This window comes from Medicago truncatula, chromosome 4, assembly GCF_003473485.1.
Source record: "Medicago truncatula cultivar Jemalong A17 chromosome 4, MtrunA17r5.0-ANR, whole genome shotgun sequence".
Classification (NCBI taxonomy): Eukaryota; Viridiplantae; Streptophyta; class Magnoliopsida; order Fabales; family Fabaceae; genus Medicago; species Medicago truncatula.
The window spans coordinates 33796477-33820743 of NC_053045.1; the positions used below are offsets into that span (position 1 = coordinate 33796477).

Below are 24267 nucleotides of genomic sequence, written 5' to 3' on the forward strand. Positions count from 1 at the left end.
AAATTAAACAAAAATATAATATTAACAGTTAATTGAGGACCAGAGCACTCTGGATTAATTTAATTAACAAGGACCAGATTGTCCTGGAGAATAATTAAATTAAACAATAATATAATGTTAACAATTAACTTAGGACCAGAGCACTCTGGATTGATAGAAAGAGAATTAAAATGCATGAAAAAGAAATAAAAATTAGATGCTGGGGGGTAAGCAAGAAATAAAGGGGGGGTGCAAGAACAAAATAGAAAGAAAACAGAGAAAAGGAAAGGGCCAAAGCGCAAGGCCCAGTAGAGTATTGGGCTTAAAGCATACCGGTTTGAGGTCCGGTTCGATTCAACGTGGGGGAGTATAAAAGTATGTTCCCTGGTTTCTTCTCTCATTCTTAAAACAACATTCTCTCTCTAAACCAAAATCCTCTCCCTTCTCTCAAAAAAAAAAAAACTCTGAAAAAACACAATGAAGATCTTCATCTTCAACCTTTCTCCGGCGCGGTGGCTTGCCACCCTAGGGTGGCGGCGCCACCGCCGGAGTTCACTCCAAACACCCCTTTTCAAAGACAAATACACATTTTAAACTTCCTTTTTCATTTTAAACCCAAATCCGGCCTTAGCTTTTTGAAATTCGGCCTCCAAAACCCTAGATCTACAAAACAAACACCAACTACAAACTCTTCACACACTATTCCGAACACAAATACGAATATAGAACAGGATAGATCGAAGCAAAAGAGAGGTGAAGTGATGTTACCTTTGTTAGATCGGAGAAAAAAACTTTAGAAATGGAAAACTTCAAGATCCGAAAAACTTCACTTGTTTTTACTTCTTTTCTTCTTTGTTTGGCTCGAAAATGTTGATTTTGGTGATGAAAAATTCCCGTCTGGATTATAGTGAAGAAAACCGGTTCGGTTTTGGGCTAGACCAATTCGGTTTAGTGTTTTTTGGTGTTTATGTGATGATTCGAAAATTGCTTGCAGTTATTGTTGTGTTGAAAAATTTGCTACGGCTGGAATTTTCTAGTTGGTTTCTTTCCTTTTTTTTGCTGATTGGTTGTTGTTATATTTATAGAGCTGGATTAAGATTTTGTTGCTTGAAGAGGAACATGACAGACAGTTTTGTGGCTTGGAGAGGAAGTGTGGCAAGCTGTCGTGGCTTGGAGAGGAAGGGTGGCAAGCTGTTTTGGCTTGTTTTCACTTTGGGTATTATCGGACAAAATTTTGACAATAATAAAAATAATAATAAGAAAATACTTAAGGACTAAAATTTAAAACAATTGAAATGTTAAAGAAAAAGAAAACATGTCACGTGAGTGACAAAAGGGAAGTAAAGAGATCATAAGAAAAAAAGAAACGTGAGTAATAAAAAGGAAACATGAATTAACTAATAAAAAGAAATAAAAGGAAATAACAATAATTACTAAAGGTGTAATGAATAATAATAAACAAAATTAAAATTGTCCCTTTTGGAATCAAATGAGGCTTTTAAAATAAGAATAAAAGGGGTAATATCAGATAAGAATGGTCAAAATTTGGGGTATGACAGTGTGTTATCGTGTGCCAATACATAATATGTTCAACACCGTAACTCAACGGACCTCATTTAATTTGGGAAAGACTAGTTTTTTCCCACCATGGAAAAACAAGTTTCAACCATTAAATTAAATGAAGAATACAGTCATATCATACTCCCTCAATACTATATTGTTCTCCCTTTCTCTTCAACCTCACAATAACCGATTTCTCACTTTCTCTCTCTAACTCCTCCTCCTCTCCTCTCTCTCTTCCAATTGCATCATTATAACCACCACACCATCATGTTTAACACATAGATCTCCCTCACTCTTTCTACATTTTGTGATAATTTGATTATTTGATCAAAGATTGATATGGTTTTGGATTTTTTTAAATTCTTATCTCTCTCTTATTTTATGGTTTTGGATTTGATTTTTCACCATGTTTGATTATACTACTGGATTTGTTCATTTGTATTCCATGTTCCAGTTCCTTCATGGGTCCACTTGTTCCCCACTCTTTCTTCCCAATTGCCGCAACTGATGCTTCCAAAGATCTCATATACTGTTTGAAAAATGAGTTATTTTGGTTAATTAATAGCTAGCTATTTTGTATTAAGATGAAAATAATGATGAAAAAGATTAACAGTCATATGTTCTGGATAGAGAAACTAGGAAACCAAAAGGTTATGGATTTTGTGAGTATAAGGATGAAGACTAAAATAAAAGATGATTCTTTTAATATTGATATAGAAACCACATATAAGTCTAATGGTATTGTATAAGTGTGGAATTAAAGAAAAATGGAGGTGTGAGATCGTGTAACTGTTACGGTAGAAGCTACAATTATTATGGTTAGAGGTTGCTTTGCTTCAAGAGGAAAAGACACAAAGGTAGGGGGAGAAGGGTGGTGGTGGAAGATGATGTGGGAAAGATCTAGTGCTGAGAGACCATAATAACATTGTGTTTCCTATTTAATCTAATGGTCAAAAACTAACTTTCCCATGGTGGGAAAAAACTAGTCTTTCCCAAATTAAACCCCACCTAACTCAACAACTCTCCATAGTGAGTGAAACCACAACACATAAAAAATCTGAAGAACATGTGTCTCCCACTATAGAAAGATAGCAAAGAGTGTGTGTCAAAGCGAATATCTAAGAGATATATCATACTATGGCTATATAAAAAGAGATAAAAAAAATGCGTGAACACATGTCTGTAGAATCTGCTCATAACCTTGAGAGATTAGAAAACTAATGTCAATTAATGAATAACCTATGGTATTTTATTTATTTATAGAAAAAGAGCTTGTAAAAGGTTGTTCATATATTATATCCTCTCAACTGAAAGTGATTATATCATATTGTACATCAATCAAATTGTATTATTACACTTGTACTGATGTATAATATATTGAAATGTGATATCCTATCAAGATGAGAGTAATCGAAACAATCTCTAATTTTGTATCACACATATACAAATTACAAACTCATCCTATGTTGTAATTGATTGGTTAGTGACAACAACCTCTTATCCAAAAAGGGTTTGAAAAGATCGATATTAAATATTTGACTCCTCAAAGGACTCAGGTGAGCAAGAATCTTTGAGAAGACGAAGTTGATTCAGACCAAGTCAAAAAATTTGCTTGATGAAGCCATGATGATTGAGAAGGAAATGACTTGGGAATCAAATATCTAGAAGAAAATCTGATGTACGACCAGTTTGCAAGTGATTGTAATCGAATGATTATAGTGAATTAAGTCTTCGACTGTAGAGAGACAAATTCTGTCCGCAGACGAGACTAAAGGCAGCTGTCGGTCAGATTGTGAACCAATATAAAACATAATGTGTCTTTATGATTGAACTCATGTTTTTTTTTTTTAATAAATGGTTTAACTCATATTGTAATTGAAGGTGTGAAAAACACAAGAAGGGGGGTTGAATTGTGTTTTCTTTTTCTCTCAAAAAAATTACCTCTTCTGATAAAACTTTAGAAGCAGTTTGTTAATGCTTCTGATGAAATGATCAGAATCAGATATGCAGCGGAAAAGAACAGAGCAGAGAAAAGAAAGACAAAGACACAGGCAGTTATCCTGGTTCCTTCCACAAATCGGAAGTAGTCCAGTCCCCCTTGCACTTCCAAGGAGATTTCACTATAATCACAAAGATTACAAATGCTCAATACTCTCTAAGTATGAAACTTCTCAAAAATGCTCAAGCACACACGCAAGAGTCTTCCAATGCTCAAGCACTAAGCAAGAGACTTCTAATGCTCAAGCACACAGGCAAGAGACTTCTGATCAAACAAAAATACAGAGAATTAAGTTTGACTTGAACACTTGATATACAATCAGCGGTGTTCTCAATAAAAAAACAATAAAGACTCTAGACTTTGAATTTCTAAGATGTATCAAATCAGTGCAGAAATTCAGTGTGCTTTGTAGAATCAAATTGACAGAGTTTTGGCGCTTTTTAACTTATGTATATCTCTCTACAATCTTCAAGTCTTCACTCCTTTATATAGAGGCGTGAAAGAGACGTTGAGATAATCAGCACGTCTAAAGAGTCGTTTGAAATCCTTTGATCATTCACCAGTAATCCTTTGCCTGATTTGGGTGTAGTCCTTTGAAGAATTAGCTTCAAATTCATTCCCATCTTGAAGGCACAAATTCTGCAGGCATAGCTGTTGTCTTGTCTTGTAGCGTGGACAAAGCAGAGTAGTGGAGGTAGTGGTTGTACACTTGTACTTTGTCAACTCTTGTTAACGAAGGACAAATGCTCAGTGCTATCCAAATGACCGTTGATACCTCTCTTTCAATTCTTCGTTCTTCTTAGATAAGATTGAAATGAGAAACAGCTACTTTGGATCTTCAGTTTGAATTTACGGATTAAATGTAGCTTCTGGTGATGATTTCGCTTCTGATGAAAACCTTGCTTCTGATAACCTTCTGCTTCTGATGACGTCATCACTCCAGATGCACTTCAGCTTCAGAAGCACTTTAGCTTCAGACGCAGTTTTCTTCAGATGCTTAGAATTTCTTTTTCTTTCCATTGTTCTTCCAAGACCTATTGAAATAACTTGACTAGCCTTTGGTCCTGTACACTTGAACAATTATTAGCAATAACCAATTGACAATTTTTAATACCTTGTTATCATCAAAACTTATTAAGGTTCATTGTGAAACACATTTTGTTCCAACAGTAATATCTTCAAGGGATAAACAGCTATTTGCACAATTTACACAACTTAACTCATGATGTTTTTTTGTTTGTCTATGATCTGTAATTCAGAACGATAACTTAAGAGAAAGTAAAACCAATACACCAACTATATTAGTCACAAGCAACAAGACTACATAATTTTTCATAATTCATTAACATTAAATCAATTCGACATTTCGTTAACAACTTAACACCACACAACTCCCCCTTTCTTCCTCTCTATCTTCTCTCCTTCTCAAACCCTAGCCGTCACCCTTTTCTTCTTCTTCTTCTTTTTAGAGGGGTGATTTAGGGTTAATTTTGACTCAAAAATCACCTCTCCAAATTGTTTTTCCTTCTTTCCTAATTTAATAAGTGATTTCACATATTTTCTGTTTTCTTTCGTATGTTTTTGTGATTTCGTCGTCTCTGAACGACTTTGTTTGTTTTGATTTCACGTCTTTGTGCGGTGTGTTTTTTATTTGCCGTCTTAGTGCGATGTTTATTTGATTTATGTTGAAAGATTAGCTTTGAGCAAGTGCAGATCCGATCAACGACAATGACTTTGGCGTCGTCAACGTTGCACATCCGGATACATGAGTATTCCAGATACATAAATATAGTCATATTAATCATATTTGTAGGCATATGTACTTTGCCGTTTTATGCTATCAACATGGATGTTGTGAGTTTGTTCACAAATTCATTATTTTTGTTTTTAGCGAATTTGTATTGTATCAATGTATTTTGTCAATTTGAATGAATGAATATTGTTTATTTTTGTGAAAAAAAAACTTAACACTACACAAATGTTTAAAATTCAACCAAAGTGAAGCATTAGACAACACATTACACAACAATACATGAATAAAGTTAAAAAGCTCATAAAATGACATCAAATCTCTACTGGTAATCTAAGCAGCTGCAGTTGGAACGAACACATAGATATAACCTATTATTTTCAACCACAGACCTAAACATATATTCTACGTCACTATCATCATGAATAACCAGATGATAATAAACTGTTTTTCACACGTCTTCATCTTTATCCGCCCCCATATCTACACATGGTACTTGTACAAATACATAAGATGTAGTATGATTTTCACCAAGATAGGCAAAATATTTGTTAAGTTGTGTCTTCAACTCATCCATTATGTCGGTTAGAGTTAAAAAAACTTTAATCGTCTTCTTGAAAGCGGAATATCATACATGAGTTTCAATTTATGCATCTTCATACTTGTTTAACTTTACAGAAGTTTATGAAATAACAAATATTAGAATAAAATAAAATGAAAGTTAAAATAGATTATTGTAGAAACATAGACTTTTATTTATATATTAAATACGGAAAATTAATAACCAAGAAAACCGATGGTGCTTTGTCCACTCTTTACTCGATCTATCTTGTTTCTCACATGAATTGATCAACAAAAACATCATTTTGTTTTCAAAAAAAGTTTTTATTTATTTTCTTAAATAAATAATTTTTAAACCATAAAGATTAGAAAGAAGACATTTTGTTCAGCTTCCTAAAAAGGAATTAATAATAATATTTTGTAGAAAAAAAGAAGCCAAAAGAGCAACAAGTTAAACAGAAAGGTGTATTTGGGTTTACATTACAGAGTTGAATGAAAGAACTGAACTTCACCAAGGAACATAAATGAAATGAGAGATGCAAGGCCTTCAACAACAACAACAGCAACTAGCTTCACTTCTCTCCGCCGCTCTCCCCAACCTCAACAAAGACTCCTCCGATGACCCCTCCTCTCGCCTCGCCGCTCTCAACTCCCTCCATCGCGCCATCCTCCACCCTCACAACTCCCTACTCATCTCTCACTCCGCCTCTTTCCTCTCCCAAAATCTCTCTCAACTCCTCTCCGACAAGTAACCCTAATTCCCTCCTCTCCTCCTTCTTTATTCAATTCATTATCTGTCATGTCAAGCACTAACACAGACACAAGTTTACACCGGACACAGACACCTCTACACAGGTGTCCGTGTAGTTTATTATTATTGTTATTTATTTTTATTTTTTTATTTTATTTTATTTTTGTTGTGAAATTCTGTTGCAGATCGTTTGAGGTGCGTCAAGCGGCGGTTACAGCACACGGAGCACTGTGCGGTGTAATCTGTTCAATTCCTGTCAACTCTAACGGCCGTCAGAATCATGTCATACTCAACACTTTGGTTGACCGTTTCATCGGTTGGGCATTACCGTTACTCAGCAATGTTACTTCCACTGATGCTACAAAGGAACTCGCGCTACAAGGTTTGCGCGAGTTTCTTAACGTCGGTGGTAATGAACGGTATGCTTTACCTATTCTCAAAGCGTGCCAGGCGCTTTTAGAAGATGACAGAACTTCGTTAGCGTTACTTCATGCGATTTTGGGGGTGATAACATTGATTTCGTTGAAGTTTATTAGGTGTTTTCAGCCACATTTTCATGATATTGTTGATCTTTTACTTGGTTGGGCTTTGATGCCGGATCTTGCGAAATCGGATAGGAGGGTTATTATGGATAGTTTTTTGCAGTTTCAGAAGCATTGGGTTGGTGGGTTGACAATGTCTTTGAGGTTGCTTACTAAGTTTTTGGGGGATATGGAGGCTTTACTTCATGAAGGAATTTCAGGGACACCGCAGCAGTTTCGGAGGCTTTTAGCTTTGCTTTCATGTTTTTCAACGATTTTGCAGTCTACTGCTTCGGGTTTGCTGGAAATGAATATGCTTGAGCAGATAATTGAACCTCTTAACGGGTTGCTTCCGAGATTGCTTAGGTGTTTGCCTTTGATTGGGCAGAAATTCGGATGGTCTGAATGGATTGAAGATTCTTGGAAATGTTTGACTTTATTAGCTGAAATATTGCAGGAACGGTTTTCGAGTTTTTATTCTCTTGCACTTGATATATTGTTTCAGAGCTTGGAATATCAGACTGGGTTTGGGAAGATTAGCTCTGTTCAAGTTCATGGTGTTCTGAAAACTAATCTCCAGTTATTGTCCTTGCAAAAACATGGCCTTCTCCCGTCGTCTGTGCGGAAGTTATTGAAGTTTGATGCACCGGTTTCTCAGCTGCGATTGCATCCAAATCATTTGGTGACAGGAAGTTCTGCAGCTACCTATGTTTTCTTGCTTCAGCATGGGAATGCAGAAGTTGTTGATGAAGCGGTCGCCTTATTGATTGAAGAACTTGAGCTGTTGAAGAGCGTGATAGGAAAGGATACCGATGATTCCGATCAGTTCAATTTCGATATAGATTCTAAAACATTTTCGAAACTTGAACTGTTTGCGGTGATCAAATTTGATTTGAAAGTTCTATTAGCATGTGTTTCCATGTCAGGGGATAGCAGTTTGATTGGCCAAACAGAAAGAGCTACATTGTATCTTACGAGGTTGGAAAAGTTGCTGTCCTTTATCACGGAAAAGATGGACCCTTTTGAGTTGCCCATTCAGGCGTTCATGGAGTTGCAGTTCGCTGCAGTCAAGACATTGGAGAGGCTAAATTCAGTTGAGTTCTTAATTAAGTGTTCCCTAAGAGAACATAACCGTGATGAAGATTCTGTTGAGTTTCAAGCTAAAAAGGAGGATGATGACGATAAATTCTGTGATGGGTTTTCTGCCGTGATTACTGAGAATTTGGAAAAATACAGCAAATTCCTTGTAAAAGCCCTTCATGTTTCTTCTCCTCTGGCTATCAAAATAGCAGCTCTAGATTGGGGACAAAAGTTGTGCGAGAATGTTATAGCTGTTAATAAGATCGCAAGCACAAAAGGCTTCTCTTATGAATCATGTGGAAATGCTGGTGTAATCATGAACTTGGTTTTCTCACTTTTAGGTGGTACATTTGAGAGGGAACCGGAAGTAAGATCAAATGTTGCAATAACCTTGGAGATGTTTATACAAGCAAGGCTTTTGCATCCTGTATGCTTATATCCCTTAGCTGAAGTGATACTGGAGAAACTTGGGGATCCATCAACAGAGATACAGGATGCATATGTGAGACTACTTTCCCATATTTTGCCAACGACCATATATACATGTGGTCTCTATGATTACGGGAGATTTAGACCTGTTGATCTCGGGTTTGGCAACACTACAAAGATGCACTGGACACAATTATTCGCCCTGAAGCAGCTGCCACTCCAACTTCAATCACAACACCTGGTGTCAATCTTAAGTTACATTTCACAAAGATGGAAGGCACCTCTTTCTTCTTGGATCCAGCGCCTCGTTCATAGTTGCCAGAGTTCAAAGGATGCTATTTCAAATCAGCCTGAAGAAACAGGAAATTTTGGTGCTAATTGTCCGTGGTTGGATATACAAGTGGATGAAGGCATGCTTGAAAGAGCATGTTCGGTCAATAATATAGCTGGTGCCTGGTGGGCTGTACAGGAAGCAGCTCGGTACTGTATTTCTACACGTCTTAGGACAAATCTTGGTGGGCCTACCCAAACATTTGCTGCTCTAGAGCGCATGCTGTTGGACATTGCACACCTTTTGCAACTTGATAATGAGCAAATTGATGGGAACTTAAGCATGATAGGGTCTTCTGGTGCTCATTTGTTACCAATGAGGTTACTGCTTGATTTTGTTGAGGCTCTGAAGAAAAATGTATACAATGCATATGAGGGTTCTGTCATTTTACCATCTGCTACCCGTCAGAGTTCTGTATTCTTTCGGGCCAACAAAAAAGTTTGCGAGGATTGGTTTTCTCGTATATGTGAACCAATGATGAATGCTGGATTGGCTCTACATTGCAACGATGCTGTTATTCAATACTGCACACTTCGTTTGCAAGACCTCAAGAATCTTTCTGTATCAGCTTTGAAAGAAAAGCCAAGGGCTCAGGTAACTGATAACCTCCACAATATCAGAGGAAGAAATAAAGGAGACGTCTTAAAAGTTTTAAGACACATTTCACTAGCTCTTTGCAAGAGTGCTGAACCAGATTCTTTGATTGGCCTACAAAAATGGGTTTCAGCTACATTTTCCTCCTTACTCGGGGACGAAAACCAGTCCTTCAATGAGTTTGGAACTGTTGGACCCCTTTCATGGATAAGTGGGCTTGTATATCAGGCAAGAGGCGAGTATGAAAATGCTGCAGCTCACTTTACTCACTTACTGCAGACGGAAGAGTCACTCAGTTCTCTGGGCTCTGATGGTATACAGTTTGTTATAGCACGTGTAATTGAGAGTTATGCTGCTGTATCTGATTGGGAATCTCTTGAATCCTGGCTGCTAGAATTGCAATTGCTTCGTGCCAAGTACACTGGTAGAAATTATACTGGTGCCCTGACAATGGCAGGCAATGAAGTTAATGCAATCCATGCATTGGCACGTTTTGATGAGGGTGATTATCAGGCTGCATGGTCATCCCTTGATTTGACACCTAAAAGTAATAGTGAGCTTACCCTTGATCCAAAATTAGCCTTGCAGAGGAGCGAGCAGATGCTTCTCCAATCGTTGCTCTTCCAGAAGGAGGGAAAGAGTGATAAGGTGCTTCATGACTTGCAGAAAGCAAGGTCAATGTTGGAGGAACCACTTTCTGTTTTGCCCCTTGATGGGTTAGCCGAAGCAACACCTCTTGCTATACAGTTGCACTGCATTTTCCTTGTAGAAGAGGATCTCAAGCTTAAATCAACTGATGAGAAGGCCAAACAACTTCAGTCATCAATAAATTCTCTTCAGCCATTTCCATTCTCTATAAGTAAAATCCGCCAAGATTGTAATCCATGGCTGAAAGTTCTTCGGGTTTATCAAACCATTTCCCCAACTTCTCCGGTTACTCTAAAATTCTGCATGAATTTGCACAGTTTAGCTCGTAAACAAAGAAATCTATTGCTGGCAAATCGTTTGAACAACTATATCAAAGATAACATATCTGCTTGCCCAGAGGAGAAACATCGCAATCTTCTTGTCTTAAATTTGCAGTACGAGAGCATTTTACTGCAGTATGCTGAAAACAAATTTGAAGATGCTTTCACAAGCCTTTGGTCGTTTTTACGCCCTTTTATGAGTTCTTCAACATCTAGAATATTTGACGTGGAAGAGAGAATTCTGAAGGCCAGAGCTTGCTTGAAACTCGCTGGTTGGCTACGGCGTGATTTTTCAGATTGGAATCCAGAGAGTACTGTTCGGAAGATGTTAGCAGATTTTGATGTGACTGAATCAACTTCAATTGGCAAAGACGTCAATAATGAAAATATAAACTGTAAACAGAATTTAGGTTCTATTATCGAGGAAATTGTTGGTACAACAACAAAATTGTCTTCTCGTATTTGCCCCACCATGGGCAAGTCATGGATTTCTTATGCTTCTTGGTGCTTTAAGCAAGCCGGAGGCTCACTCCCTGTTCAGAGTGAAACTACCCTGGATTCTTGCTTATTTTCTCCCATACTTGTTCCAGAAATTTTGCCTGAGAGATTCAGACTGACCAAGGATGAAGTTAAACGAATCAAGTCATTGCTTTTGTGTCTTCTTCAGGACAATATTGATATGGAAGGTTTCATAGATGAACAGGAAGAGGAAAGCTCTGGGTATGATTCTGCAGAGCACTCAAGTACTGAAAATCCTCTGCAGAAATTGGTAACGCATGTAGTGAATATTATTGAAACCGCTGCAGGGGCACCGGGTGCAGAAAACTCCGGTGGAGAACGCCTTTCAGCCATCATATCTTCTCAATTAAGGATCTGTTTGTTAAATGCAAACCTTGGGCCGGAAGAATCTGACATAGTATCTATATTGGATGATTTTGTTGATATTTGGTGGTCTTTGAGGAGGAGAAGAGTGTCCCTGTTTGGACATGCTGCTCATGGTTACATACAATATCTTTCTTATTCTTCTTCCCATCTTGGCCATAGTCAAATGCTTGGGTCTGAAAATGATACTTTCAAGCAAAAAACTGGCAGCTACACTCTGAGGGCTACTTTGTATATATTGCATATACTTCTCAATTATGGTGTGGAATTGAAAGATAATCTTGAATCTTCCCTTTTGGTTGTTCCTTTGTTGCCATGGCAGGTCGCGTGCTAGATCTTGAACTTTTACTTTTACTTCTATCAGTTTTAAAGGGATGCTAGTTTTGCTGAAGTGTTTCATGAATTGTTTTTTTAGGAAGTTACACCTCAACTGTTTGCACGTTTGAGTTCTCATCCCGAAAAAGTGGTTCGGAAGCAGTTGGAGGGTTTGCTGATCATGCTGGCCAAGAACTCTCCTTGTTCTATAGTTTACCCAACTCTAGTTGATGTCCATGCTTATGAAGAGAAGCCTTCAGAGGAGCTTCATCATGTGCTGGGTTGTCTGGTAATGTGAAAAATTATGTTTTCATTTTGCAGCTTGTATATATATTTTTTTTGACAACAATTGTTTTCTTTCACATCATATGGAAGTTCTCACCATGCAACAATTCAACTAGCATGACCTGGCCCTCTGGGCAGTGTTTTTTTAGCCAATCTTTTCAGCGTGAGAAATGATTTAGTAGTATTGATGTCTGATATATAATTTAGTAGGTTTTTGGATAAGAAATCATTTGGTTTTGGTAGAAAAAGTAAAACCAATCACGAGGATTTACCTAACACCTTTATTTTCCATGATAGTTGGTGTTTAGAGTCCCATATTGGATGTGAAATCACCTGAAAAAGAGTTTATAAGTGGACATCCTTTACCTTGCAAGTTACAAGCCAATTTTGTGTGATTGAGTTAGACCCAAACTCAAATTTTAAGATGATATGGGAGCCTATTCAAGATTCGTTCGGCCATCTGGGTCACACTCCAGATACATGAGGCAGTGTTTTAAAAGTCTTATATTGGATGTGAAATGGTCTGAAAAAGTGTTTATAAATATTGGATATCCCTCACATTACAAGTTAGTTTTGTAGGGTTGCGTTAGACTTAGCCCAAATTTTTAGATGATATCAGAGTCTATCCTAAATATATATGAGATCAGATCAAATGACACCAAGTGTCAAATTTATGTTTGACCCCCAAATCTTATCATTTTGTTTAATCCAACGTTCCGTGACGATTCACTTAAAGAGTCACGTGTATGTCTGTTTCCTTACCTAAGATACACCACCCCCTCATGTTCCTGTCTCCCGTCGCATGAGTACACTTATTGAGTCTCTTGCCTCCAAGTTTTCTATGTTTGCTCTCGTGAATAAGGATTTGTAATTTTAATATTTTGTTTGTCTTTCTACAATAATGAGAGGAGAAAAAGAGAGAAATCAAAAACCGCGATTGAATACCAACTATGAGCAAGAGAAAGATAGTAGTAACAAGAGTGAAAAAGCTGATAGTGTGCCCACAAGAGGTCGACAGAAAAGGGGCACATAAAGGAGAGGAAGATCATGGGCTAGAAATCGGAGGTGAGATTGCAAATCACCTCAAATTTAGTATTCCATGAGAGTACCAAACAAACACATTAAAATGGATTGCCATGTCATTAGCAAGAAGATCTTATTGGGAGACATTACGACTAGCTTTGTAAATTCAAAGGACCGATTGGCAAATGTCTTCCCCTATTTCTTTGAGAGATCCTCAGATTGATTACATATGTAACAAGCTTGGTCCATATGATTTACTCCCTCTGGCCTTCTTTTTATGCAAATCTATCCATTTGCACACTTATTAAGAAGTCAATTTTTGTATTGATTTTATGTAAAAGTTGTGTTACAATTGCTAAAATGACCTTATTTAATTACTAGCAATAAACACCATTTTTTTTTTTGCTTATAGATAAGGCTGGAGGGAGTATATGCTTTAGCTTGAGGGGAGTGTTAGAATTATTGTAAATAGGATAAATATCCTGTTACAACAGTTATGGAAATTTTAAATCCTTGTATTTATAACTAGATTTAATATTCTGCTGTGTGTAATTAGATATACGAATTCTCACTTGCTTTCTGGTCTCCTTCTCAACATTCTTAATTAGGAATGAGTTTCATATAAAGGGATAATGAAATCTTGCACTGTTCATGCTTCAAGCCCAAAAGGCTCTTGCATGAAATGGTTTGTAAAGATATAAAACCAGTTATGGCTTTACGTAACAACGTCAGTTTTTAGAAGAGTTGGATGGTGATAGTTTTAACTCGGAAATGGAACTGCTACACCAAATGTCAAATTTATCTCTTGATCTTTCTGTGAGTCTTAGGTCCCATTGAACTTGAAATAATTTTGTTGGTTTAGTAAAGAGGTTCTGTGAGTCTTAGGTCTGCGAGTATTGGGTCCTCAAATGAATTTGAAGTGTTAGTGGGTTACACTGAATGTCATCATAAGTGACTCGGCATACTTATCAAATTATGCACTACACACTACTTAGTCTGAAATGGGATTTCGGATAAGCAAGTGGATATCAGTATGTTTTTCAGCTGATTGAGCATTTCAATGGGTACTCGTTTGTTTGACCAGGCTTCTTTATCACAACACACATTAGTTTGAATGATACGTCAATTGAAGTCATTGATTTTATACTGACTTTATCTTAGCTTGCTTGGCCAAAGTAGCATGTAGGATGATCAGTTTTTGTTTCATGCAGAGGGAGCTTTACCCTAGATTGGTTCAGGATGTTGAACTGATGATAAATGAGCTAGGAAATGTTACTGTTCTCTGGGAGGAATTATGGCTCAGTACTCTTCAGGATCTTCACACAGGTTTTTTTCCTTATTTTCCAATATTTCATTGCTCTTGGAATACCTTTTTATTGATCTAGATTGAAGAATTATTGACTCTTTTTAATGTTTGATGAATGAATTTCATCTTTTCTTTTTATTGTACAATTTGGATTTTCCTGTTGGTGAACAGAAATGGGGCTAACTATATTTTGTTGCAGATGTGATGAGGAGAATAAATGTACTTAAAGAGGAGGCTGCAAGAATTGCAGAAAATGCCACACTTAGTCACAATGAAAAGAGAAAGATTAATTCTGCTCGTTATTCTGCAATGATGGCTCCAATAGTTGTGGCTTTGGAACGTCGTTTGGCTTCAACTTCTCGAAAACCTGAGACTCCTCATGAAGCTTGGTTCCAAGAAGAGTATAAAAACCCACTGAAATCAGCTATTATATCCTTCAAGACTCCTCCATCATCTTCTTCAGCTCTCGGGGATGTATGGCGACCTTTTGATAGTATTGCTGCATCCTTGGCTTCTTACCAGAGGAAATCTTCAATTTCCTTACAAGAAGTTGCACCACGCTTGGCTCTGTTATCAACTTCAGATGTTCCGATGCCAGGTCTTGAGAAACAAATGAAAGTACCTGATTCCGGCAAAGCAACTGATCTTCAAGGGGTTGTTACCATTGCTTCTTTCCTCCAACAAGTCACTATCTTATCAACAAAGACTAAGCCTAAGAAACTTGGTATTCTTGGTTCGGATGGTCAAAAGTATACATATCTCCTTAAAGGACGAGAAGATTTGCGCCTTGATGCCAGAATTATGCAACTCCTTCAGGCTATAAATGGTCTGTTGATTTCTTCTTCTTCCACACGCAGCAAATCTCTTGGCATTCGATATTACTCTGTGACTCCAATCAGTGGCCGGGCTGGGCTAATCCAATGGGTGGATAATGTAGTCAGTATTTACAGTGTATTTAAATCTTGGCAAACCCGTGCCCAGCATGCACAGTGCGTGGCATTGGGCACTGCAAATACAAAATCCTCAGCTCCTCCACCTGTTCCTCGTCCCAGTGATATGTTTTATGGGAAGATCATACCTGCACTTAAAGAGAAAGGCATTAAGAGAGTGATTTCACGAAGGGATTGGCCGCATGAAGTCAAATATAAAGTTCTTCTGGACCTCATGAAGGAGGTGCCTAGACATCTTCTTCACCAAGAGCTATGGTGTGCTAGCGAAGGATATAAAGCCTTCAACTCAAAAATGAAAAGGTGTATTAATGGAACTTTAAGCCCTTACTTTACTGGTGTATTTTGTGGTTGCCATTTATGATTAAAAATCAATGGTTAAAATTCATTGTCTAAATGTGGATTTGGTTTTTGGGGATTTATTTATATATTTTGGCTTTCCCCTTTATATTATGGGATTGGAACTGCCTTTAAACAGAGTAAGTTTAGTTCATCCTACACTTTGGAGGCTTGCGATTCTTTCATTACATACTAACTTATTCTTGACATTAGTTCCTTTATGTCCTCTCCTCGTATGATTAACCAAATTTGTCTTTATCTTCTTGTTATCATTTTGTGGCAAATACAAAATTCTGTTTGTAACTATTCTATTTGAAAGTGTTTCCAAACCCTATGTTGTTGTAAATTTATCATGATTGTCTTGTTTTCTTCAATCTGTAGGTATTCTGGAAGCCTTGCTGCAATGAGTATGGTTGGTCATGTTCTGGGACTGGGTGACCGACATTTAGACAACATTCTTATAGATTTTTGTGGTGGGGATATTGTACATATTGATTACAATGTGTGTTTTGATAAGGGACAAAGACTAAAAATTCCAGAAATCGTTCCTTTCCGTCTTACACATATGATTGAAGCAGCTTTAGGACTTACTGGAATAGAGGGTACCTTCAGAGCAAACTGTGAGGCAGTTATTGGCATTCTAAAAAAGAACAAAGACACACTTTTGATGTTACTAGAAGTGTTTGTTTGGGATCCACTTGTGGAGTGGACACGGGGTGATTTTCACGACGAAGCTGCAATTGGTGGTGAAGAAAGGAAGGGCATGGAGTTGGCTGTTAGCTTAAGTCTATTTGCATCTCGAGTGCAGGAAATTCGCGTTTCCCTACAGGTACATACTGAACTAAAAGCTATATATATGTATATGCATTCTACATAAGGAAGTATGTTTGATGTGGCCTGACATAATTAGATGAGTGGTATTACAAACTTTGATTTATAGTGTGTTTGGAAAGTCAGGTTTTCTGTGGTGTGACCATGTGGTAGCATGAAGCTATGCCTGTAAGACTAAGGCTATAGAACTATTAAGTTTTTATATTGGGCCTAACACAACCCTACAAAGCTGGTTTTGTAAGAATGAGTTAGGCCCTATATAAAAACTTAATATGGTATCAGAGCCTATTGATTTGGGTCATCCATTATTTATATACACGCACCAAGCCCAATAGTGCTGGGCGTGAGGGGAAGTCCCACATAGATTAAAGATAAGGCCTGGCTAGAGTTTATGAAGAGTGGCACCTCTCACCTTACAAACTAGTTTTGTGGGGTTGTGTTGGACCCACCCACAAATTCTAAGAAGAACGGTGGAAGTGAAGCAAGCACATCGTTAAGATATACTTTTGAGTGCTAAGACAAATGTGTGCATCCACATATTACATGATATAGTTTTATAACTTGCATGTGTTTAAAATAAATATGCATGTATTTTCGTATTTGAATTCTTCGTTTGTACCTTCAATTAGCAAATCCTGGGTATGAAAATTGTTGTAATTCAACTTATCTAGGTGTTTATATATTTTGTAATACTTTCATGGTTTCTAAAACATTATTAATAGTTTTTTTTTTCTTTCCAAAATCTGAGTAGGAGCACCATGATCAATTACTGACTAGCCTGCCGGCTGTCGAATCTGTACTTGAGGTAATGATGAAATAAATACCATGAATTTTTTGGCTACATTTAGATCACGGCTTTGGTTATTCATATTTCTCAGATAAATTATTTCTTTATTTGAATTGACTTTAAGAACTATGTACCAGAGGTTTGCCGATGCTCTAAATCAATACGAGATTGCCTCTTCTATATACCATCAAGCTGACCAAGAGAGGTCTAGTCTTACATTACATGAGACATCTGCTAAGTCGATTGTTGGTGAAGCAACCCGGAATTCAGAGAAAATTCGGGTTTCGTTTGAAATTCAGGCTCGGGAATTTGCACAAGCAAAGGCTATGGTTGCTGAGAAAGCTCAGGAGGCAATGACTTGGGCTGAGCAACATGGAAGGATTCTTGATGCTTTACGATGCAGCTTAATACCAGAAATAAGTTCTTATTTTAAGCTGAGTGACATAGAAGTTGCCTTATCTCTTACATCTGCAGTTACTTTAGCAGGTGTTCCACTAACTGTTGTTCCTGAGCCAACACAGGTACAATGCCATGATATAGATAGGGAAGTTTCTCAATTCATAGCTGAGTTGGATGATGGACTAACTTCTGCCATAACTTGTCTGCAAGCGTACTCCTTGGCTCTGCAAAGAATTCTACCATTAAATTACCTTTCAACTAGTGCGGTACATTGCTGGGCTCAAGTTCTTGAATTATCTGTCAATGCCCTGTCATCTGATATTCTCTCTCTTGCCAGAAGGCAGGCTTCTGAACTTTTTGCAAAATTTCATGTAGATAGCACTGATTCCATCAAACGCAGTTATGATGATCTTTGTCTTAGAGTGGACAAGTATGCTCTAGAAATAGAAAAGTTGGAAAATGAGTGTACTGAAATAGAAAGTTCTATAGGCTTAGAGTCAGAATCGATAACTAAGGATCATCTTTTGTCAGCTTTCATGAAATTCATGCAATCCATGGATCTTTTGAGAAGGGAAGGTGGAATGTCTTCCGTTCAATCTAGATATGATGGGACAAACAGTACTAGACTTTTAGGTGAGCTAGAAGAGGAGAGGGAGAAAGTACTAACAATTCTAAATATTGCTGTAAGTTCATTTTATAATGAGATTAAGCATAGAGTACTCAATATATATAGTGATTTGTCAGGAGGAAGAAATCAATACAATATGTTGCGGAATGATTATGGAACTATTTTTGCTTGGTTTGAAGAACAAGTAGAAAAATGTAATCTCCTGACAGAATTTGTCAATGATCTAAGGCAATTCATTGGAAAGGATATCTCTTCTATTGATCAAAACAAAGATAATTCAAAGTTTTCATCTGAAAGTAATTGGGTTTCCATTTTCAAAACCATTCTGACTTCCTGTAAGGGATTGATTAGTCAAATGACTGAAGTTGTTCTGCCAGATGTGATACGATCCGCAGTTTCATTAAAATCTGAAGTTATGGATGCATTTGGGTTGATCTCACAAGTTCGAGGATCTATAGAAACTGCATTGGAACAGGTTGTGGAGGTTGAAATGGAGAGAGCATCACTGTTTGAACTTGAGCAGAATTATTTTGTTAAGGTTGGTCTTATTACTGAGCAGCAGTTGGCTCTTGAACAAGCTGCAGTTAAGGGCAGGGATCATCTTTCATGGGAAGAGGCAGAGGAACTTGCATCCCAAGAGGAAGCTTGTAGAGCACAACTAGATGAACTTCATCAAACTTGGAGTCAGAGGGATGTAAGGACCTCTTCACTTCTTAAGAGAGAAGCTGATATTAAAAATTCACTAGTTTCGGTGAAATGTCAATTTCAATCTCTAGTTGGCGTGGAAGAAAAAAGCGAGCTACATATTTTGAGAAGTAAAGCACTATTGGCTGCACTTGTTAAACCTTTCTTAGAACTAGAATCCAGTGATATTATGTTGTCTCCGGCTGATGGTTCTGTTGCGACTCCCTCAAGTAAATTTCACACGCTTGCAGATTTTATAAATTCTGGGAATTCCATTTCTGAGTATGTCTGGAAAGTTGGAGGTTTATTAGATGACCATTCATTCTTTATTTGGAAAGTAGGTGTTATAGATTCTTTTGTTGATGCATGCATACATGATGTAGCTTCGTCGGTTGAGCAAAATTTAGGCTTTGACCAGTCCCTCAATTTTATGAAGAAAAAGCTTGAAATTCAACTTCAGAAACACATTAGTCAGTATTTGAAAGAAAGAGTTGCCCCTAGTTTGTTGGCCTGTTTGGATAGAGAAATGGAGCACTTGAAACAATTAACAGATTCATCAAAAGAACTCGCTTTAGATCAGGTGAAAAAGGATGGGGCTGCAAAGAAGGTTTTACATATGCTTGAGGAGTATTGTAATGCACATGAAACAGCTAGAGCAGCAAAGTCAGCAGCTTCTCTAATGAAAAGACAAGTGAGTGAGTTGAAAGAAGCTCTTCGGAAAACTACCCTTGAGGTAGTTCAGATGGAATGGATGCATGATGATATTTTGAACCCATCATATAACAGAAGAATCACATATGAGAAGTATCTTGATACTGGTGACAGCTTGTATCCAATCATTTTAAATCTCAGCAGATCTAAGTTATTGGAAAATATACAATCTGCCATTTCAAAAATCACGTCGTCAACAGATAGCCTTCAGTCTTGCGAACAACCTTCTCTTATAGCCGAAGGACAGCTTGAGAGAGCAATGGGTTGGGCTTGTGGGGGTCCAAATTCAAGTAGTTCTGGGAATTCCTCAACTAAAAATTCAGGAATTCCTCCCGAGTTCCATGAACATATTAAGAAACGGAGGGAGATTTTATGGGAATCTAGAGAAAAAGCATCAGACATTGTGAAGTTATGCATGTCAGTATTAGAGTTTGAAGCATCAAGAGATGGGTATTTTCTTATACCAGGGCAATCATATCCCTTTAGGAGTGGTGTTGATAGAAATACATGGCAGCAATTGTACTTGAACTCACTAACAAGATTGGATGTTACTTTCCATTCTTATACACGTGAGTTTGCAATATTCCTCTATAGTTGACATCACTTCGCTCCAATTAAACTTCTGCATGAAATTGAACTTTGCTTTCCTGTTCTCGAAATAGGTACTGAACAAGAGTGGAAGCTTGCACAATGCACTGTTGAAGCTGCCTCCAATGGATTATATACTGCTACCAATGAACTCTGCATTGCCTCTCTGAAAGCGAAGTCAGCTTCCGGTAGATCTCATTGATCCTGGTTGCTGGTCAATTGGACATTGATGTTCAAACATGCATATGCATGTTTTATTTGATTTTTGGGTGTAGCAGCATTGTTTCTGCATATTTTAATTTAATATGTTCTTTACTTTTATATAGGTGAGTTACAAAGCACAGTTCTTTCAATGAGGGATTGTGCGTATGAGGCTAGTGTTGCACTGTCTGCTTTTGCTCAGGTTTCAAGGATGCATACTGCTTTAACTTCTGAATGTGGTTCTATGCTTGAAGAGGTGCAGTTTCTACAGTATTTGATGTTACCTTGTATTACTAAGGATTGTAATTCTGAACTAATTTTCTTCTTGGTTTACAGAATTTGATATCTATTGATGTCTAATACATTTATTGTTTATATCATTATATTGTTCTAAATTTTAATATTAACAAGACCAATTTGATCAATCAATCTAATATAGCATTTGAATTTTTAATATTAATGTAATTTGATGAACTTGTCTCAAAATCTTCTAGTTATGTGACACTTACCTGTTAACCATGTAATAGTAAATTATGAGCCCCCCCACCAAATAATCCCAATTCATTAAACGGATTTGGTATACAAATAAGAAAATTTACCCTGATTACCCAATCTCCTGTCACCATAGCTTAAACAGTATGATTGATGTCCAATTCATTAAAGGATTATTACTGTCTGCAGTTTGCAACACTCCGTAAAAAGTGTATAAATAAATTAGGTGCTGTGTTCCTTTAATCTCCTTAGGTCTTCATTCCATTGATTGTTTGTTACCTAAAGTTGCTTTGTTATTGTAGGTTCTAGCAATAACTGAAGATGTACACGACGTTTACAATCTGGGGAAGGAGGCAGCTTCAATCCACCTTTCTCTCATGGAAAATCTTTCAGAGGTTTTTCTTATCCCTTTGTAGATTTATAATATGACTGTCAGGTTTCGGGTGTAACTTTCTATTCTATATTTCCTGATATCAAGCTTCACCCTAAAGTAAAATTGTATTTTGGTGGTTTTATGTTTTCGATAGGTGAATGCCATCCTTCTTCCACTTGAATCGGTGTTGTCTAAGGATGCAGCTGCTATGGCTGATGCTATAGCTAGGGAAAGTGAGACCAAGAAGGAAATATCACACATCCATGGACAAGCTATATATCAATCATACAGTTTAAGGATCAGGGAATCTTGTCAGACCTTTAAGCCATTCGTGCCATCTCTGACATCAGCTGTGAAGGGGCTTTATTCACTATTAACTAGGCTGGCAAGAACAGCTAATCTCCATGCTGGGAATCTGCACAAAGTAATATGAAAGTTTCACGATATTTTTGGTTACTTGTTTCTCTTTTATACATATATGTGTGTGTCTGTGTGTGTGTGCACACATTTATATGAAATCCATGCAAAAAAGTTTTGTAGATATTTTTTTTTTTGGCTCATATTTTGAAAGAACAAATATAAATTCGTGCTATTTGTTTTCAGGCTCTTGAAGGAATAGGAGAAAGTCAGGAAGTAAAATCACAGGATATTGTTTTGTCTACATCAGATGCTGGTGGTGGTGATGCTGTTGAGTTTGATAGTAAAGAAGGGGAGAGTCTCTCTAGGTCTGATGATGACAAGACAGACGATATTATTGGCTTTTCTCGACTTTCTTTGGAAGAAAAAGGATGGATATCACCACCAGATAGCAGCTTCTGTAGCAGCTCAGAATCTGACAGTACATCTGCTGAAGTTAGTCTTCCTGATAGCTTGAATGATTCGGCAGAAAATACAGATATGCTTTCACAGGTGTCTAGTAGCAGAAACCCTATCAGTCATTTACATACCTCTTCTTTGTCTCAAACTGATGTAGAAGAAATCTCACCTTTTGAGGTGTCAGAATCGTTTCCTCTGGAAGCTGATCTCAACAGTGCTGAATCTCTAAAGTTAACTAATGAGGCCACCGAACATCCCAGTGCTATGCCTTTTCCCAGTGAGAAATCTGTTGCCAGCTCTGCTGTCTCCCAGAACCCATCAAATGAGAACTTAGACAAGTTTGATGGTGAAGATGATTTTCTTTCTACAAATAAAGCTAAGAATGGCACAGATCACCGAGAAACTCCCGATGTTGACTTCTATACCAGTACTCGAGTAGGAAGGGGTATGTATAAAGTCTTTTTTCAACTACTTATTTCTTGTCTCTTTTCATTTGATTTAAATCTCACATTAGTAACCAAGTGATTGGGCTCAATTGGTTAATGAGCTCCAGTTAAGGATGAATCATTTGGGAGAACTTGAGTTTCAATCGTGGCTGGAACAATGTGCGAGATAGGAACCGCTAACAATCTTTTACATTCACCCTCGTAGTATTTAATTTACGTCCTTTGACTTCATAAAATCTTTGTGACTTCATAAAACCTTTTCTGTTTGCACTTATCTGTAGGCAAAAATGCTTATGCCTTGTCAGTATTGAGGCGGGTTGAGATGAAAATTGATGGTCGGGATATTTCTGAACGCAGGTATGGGTATATAGCTCTTTTTGGCACTCAATCTTCTGCTGAACTTTATCACTGATACCGAACCTTCTTTGAATTTCAGAGAAATTAGTATTGCAGAGCAAGTAGATTATCTACTAAAGCAAGCTACTAGTGCAGATAATCTTTGTAACATGTACGAAGGTTGGACACCATGGATTTGAGGTTTCAGGAGGTTTCTCATACTTGAACATCTTAAATAGAAGTCCCATTCTCAATATCATGTAAGAACTGGCCTCAGGCATGTTCAGTTGATCAAGGTGTGGAGTAGGACCTTTGGTGTGATTATTTCCTTGTGACAAGGAAGCCCCCACTCCGATGTTTTTGGAGGTCCCTTTAGTCTGGCCATATTGTGAAATCTACCAATGATCCCAATTAGTAATCTATGCATGGCCGCTACTGAACTGAGTTCTGTTTAGATTCCGCCATCCTTTTGATTTCAGCATTTGTCCTGGCAGAGTTATTATTTCACACCTTGCATGCGGGATTGCATCTTCTATCCCATGATATGCTGCAGAGAAGTTCAAGGCTCGCAGCTGGGCTCGTGGAATATTATAAAAATTTGGTGCCTTCTCCTGATGTAAACAGTGCGCTGCAGCTTTGAACACCTGTTACTTGCATTGCCATATTGATGGAAAAGTATTATTTGGCTCCCCTCGGCTCTTGAAGGCTAAAAGAAAAGACGCTGTATACTAACAATCGGGCTGTGGATTATCCAGTTATTGTTTTGGCTGGAGCATTACATGTTTGCAAAACTGAAGTCCAGCATCAGTTGCACATATCCATGTAATATTCATATATATAAGATATAGGTCAAATAATCAACCGCACTTTCCTTTATTATGCAATGTCAATCCTGCCCAAGATTGGGTTGGTGATTGATATTTGAACTGTTTGACATTATTGTAAATTTCATGTACTTTTACCATTTTAGTGCTCTTTGTACAACTCTTCCTCTATAGAAGGAAGGAACTTGTATGACATTTGCCCACACCTATAATATAAGAAATAAAAAAATTCTAATGTTGCATCTCTTGGCAATTGAGAACCCAAGATTTTAGGTTCATATCATAATATCACTACAAAGATGACCTTAGTTTTTTTTTTTTCTTCTTTTTATAGAAATAGATGATTATAGTTTTAAAAAATTTCTCCATTTTATTATTATTTTAATTTAAATAATCTTTTTAAATATATTTTTCGAAACATGCTTTAACAAGTGAGTAACTTGTATCAAATGCAAAACTTCTATCAACCTATAAATCATGCATCCTTAAAATTTTGGTTTCTGTAGTTTCTTATCTACTTAACTCTAG

At 37.2% G+C, this 24267-nt stretch overlaps 1 protein-coding gene across 1 annotated transcript; it reads left to right on the forward strand.

The window, feature by feature from the left end:
- Nucleotides 1-6308: 6308 nt before the first annotated feature.
- Nucleotides 6309-23981, forward strand: LOC11414460 (serine/threonine-protein kinase SMG1). Its single transcript, XM_003606815.4, has 15 exons — nucleotides 6309-6600; nucleotides 6789-11730; nucleotides 11824-12012; nucleotides 14243-14357; nucleotides 14537-15587; nucleotides 16005-16452; nucleotides 17206-17259; nucleotides 17379-20232; nucleotides 20326-20439; nucleotides 20578-20708; nucleotides 21247-21339; nucleotides 21472-21741; nucleotides 21921-22578; nucleotides 22861-22936; nucleotides 23016-23981. Exons 1-15 carry the CDS (start codon nucleotides 6389-6391, stop codon nucleotides 23113-23115), a joined length of 11307 nt encoding a protein of 3768 aa, XP_003606863.2. The 5' UTR covers nucleotides 6309-6388; the 3' UTR covers nucleotides 23116-23981.
- Nucleotides 23982-24267: the final 286 nt, after the last annotated feature.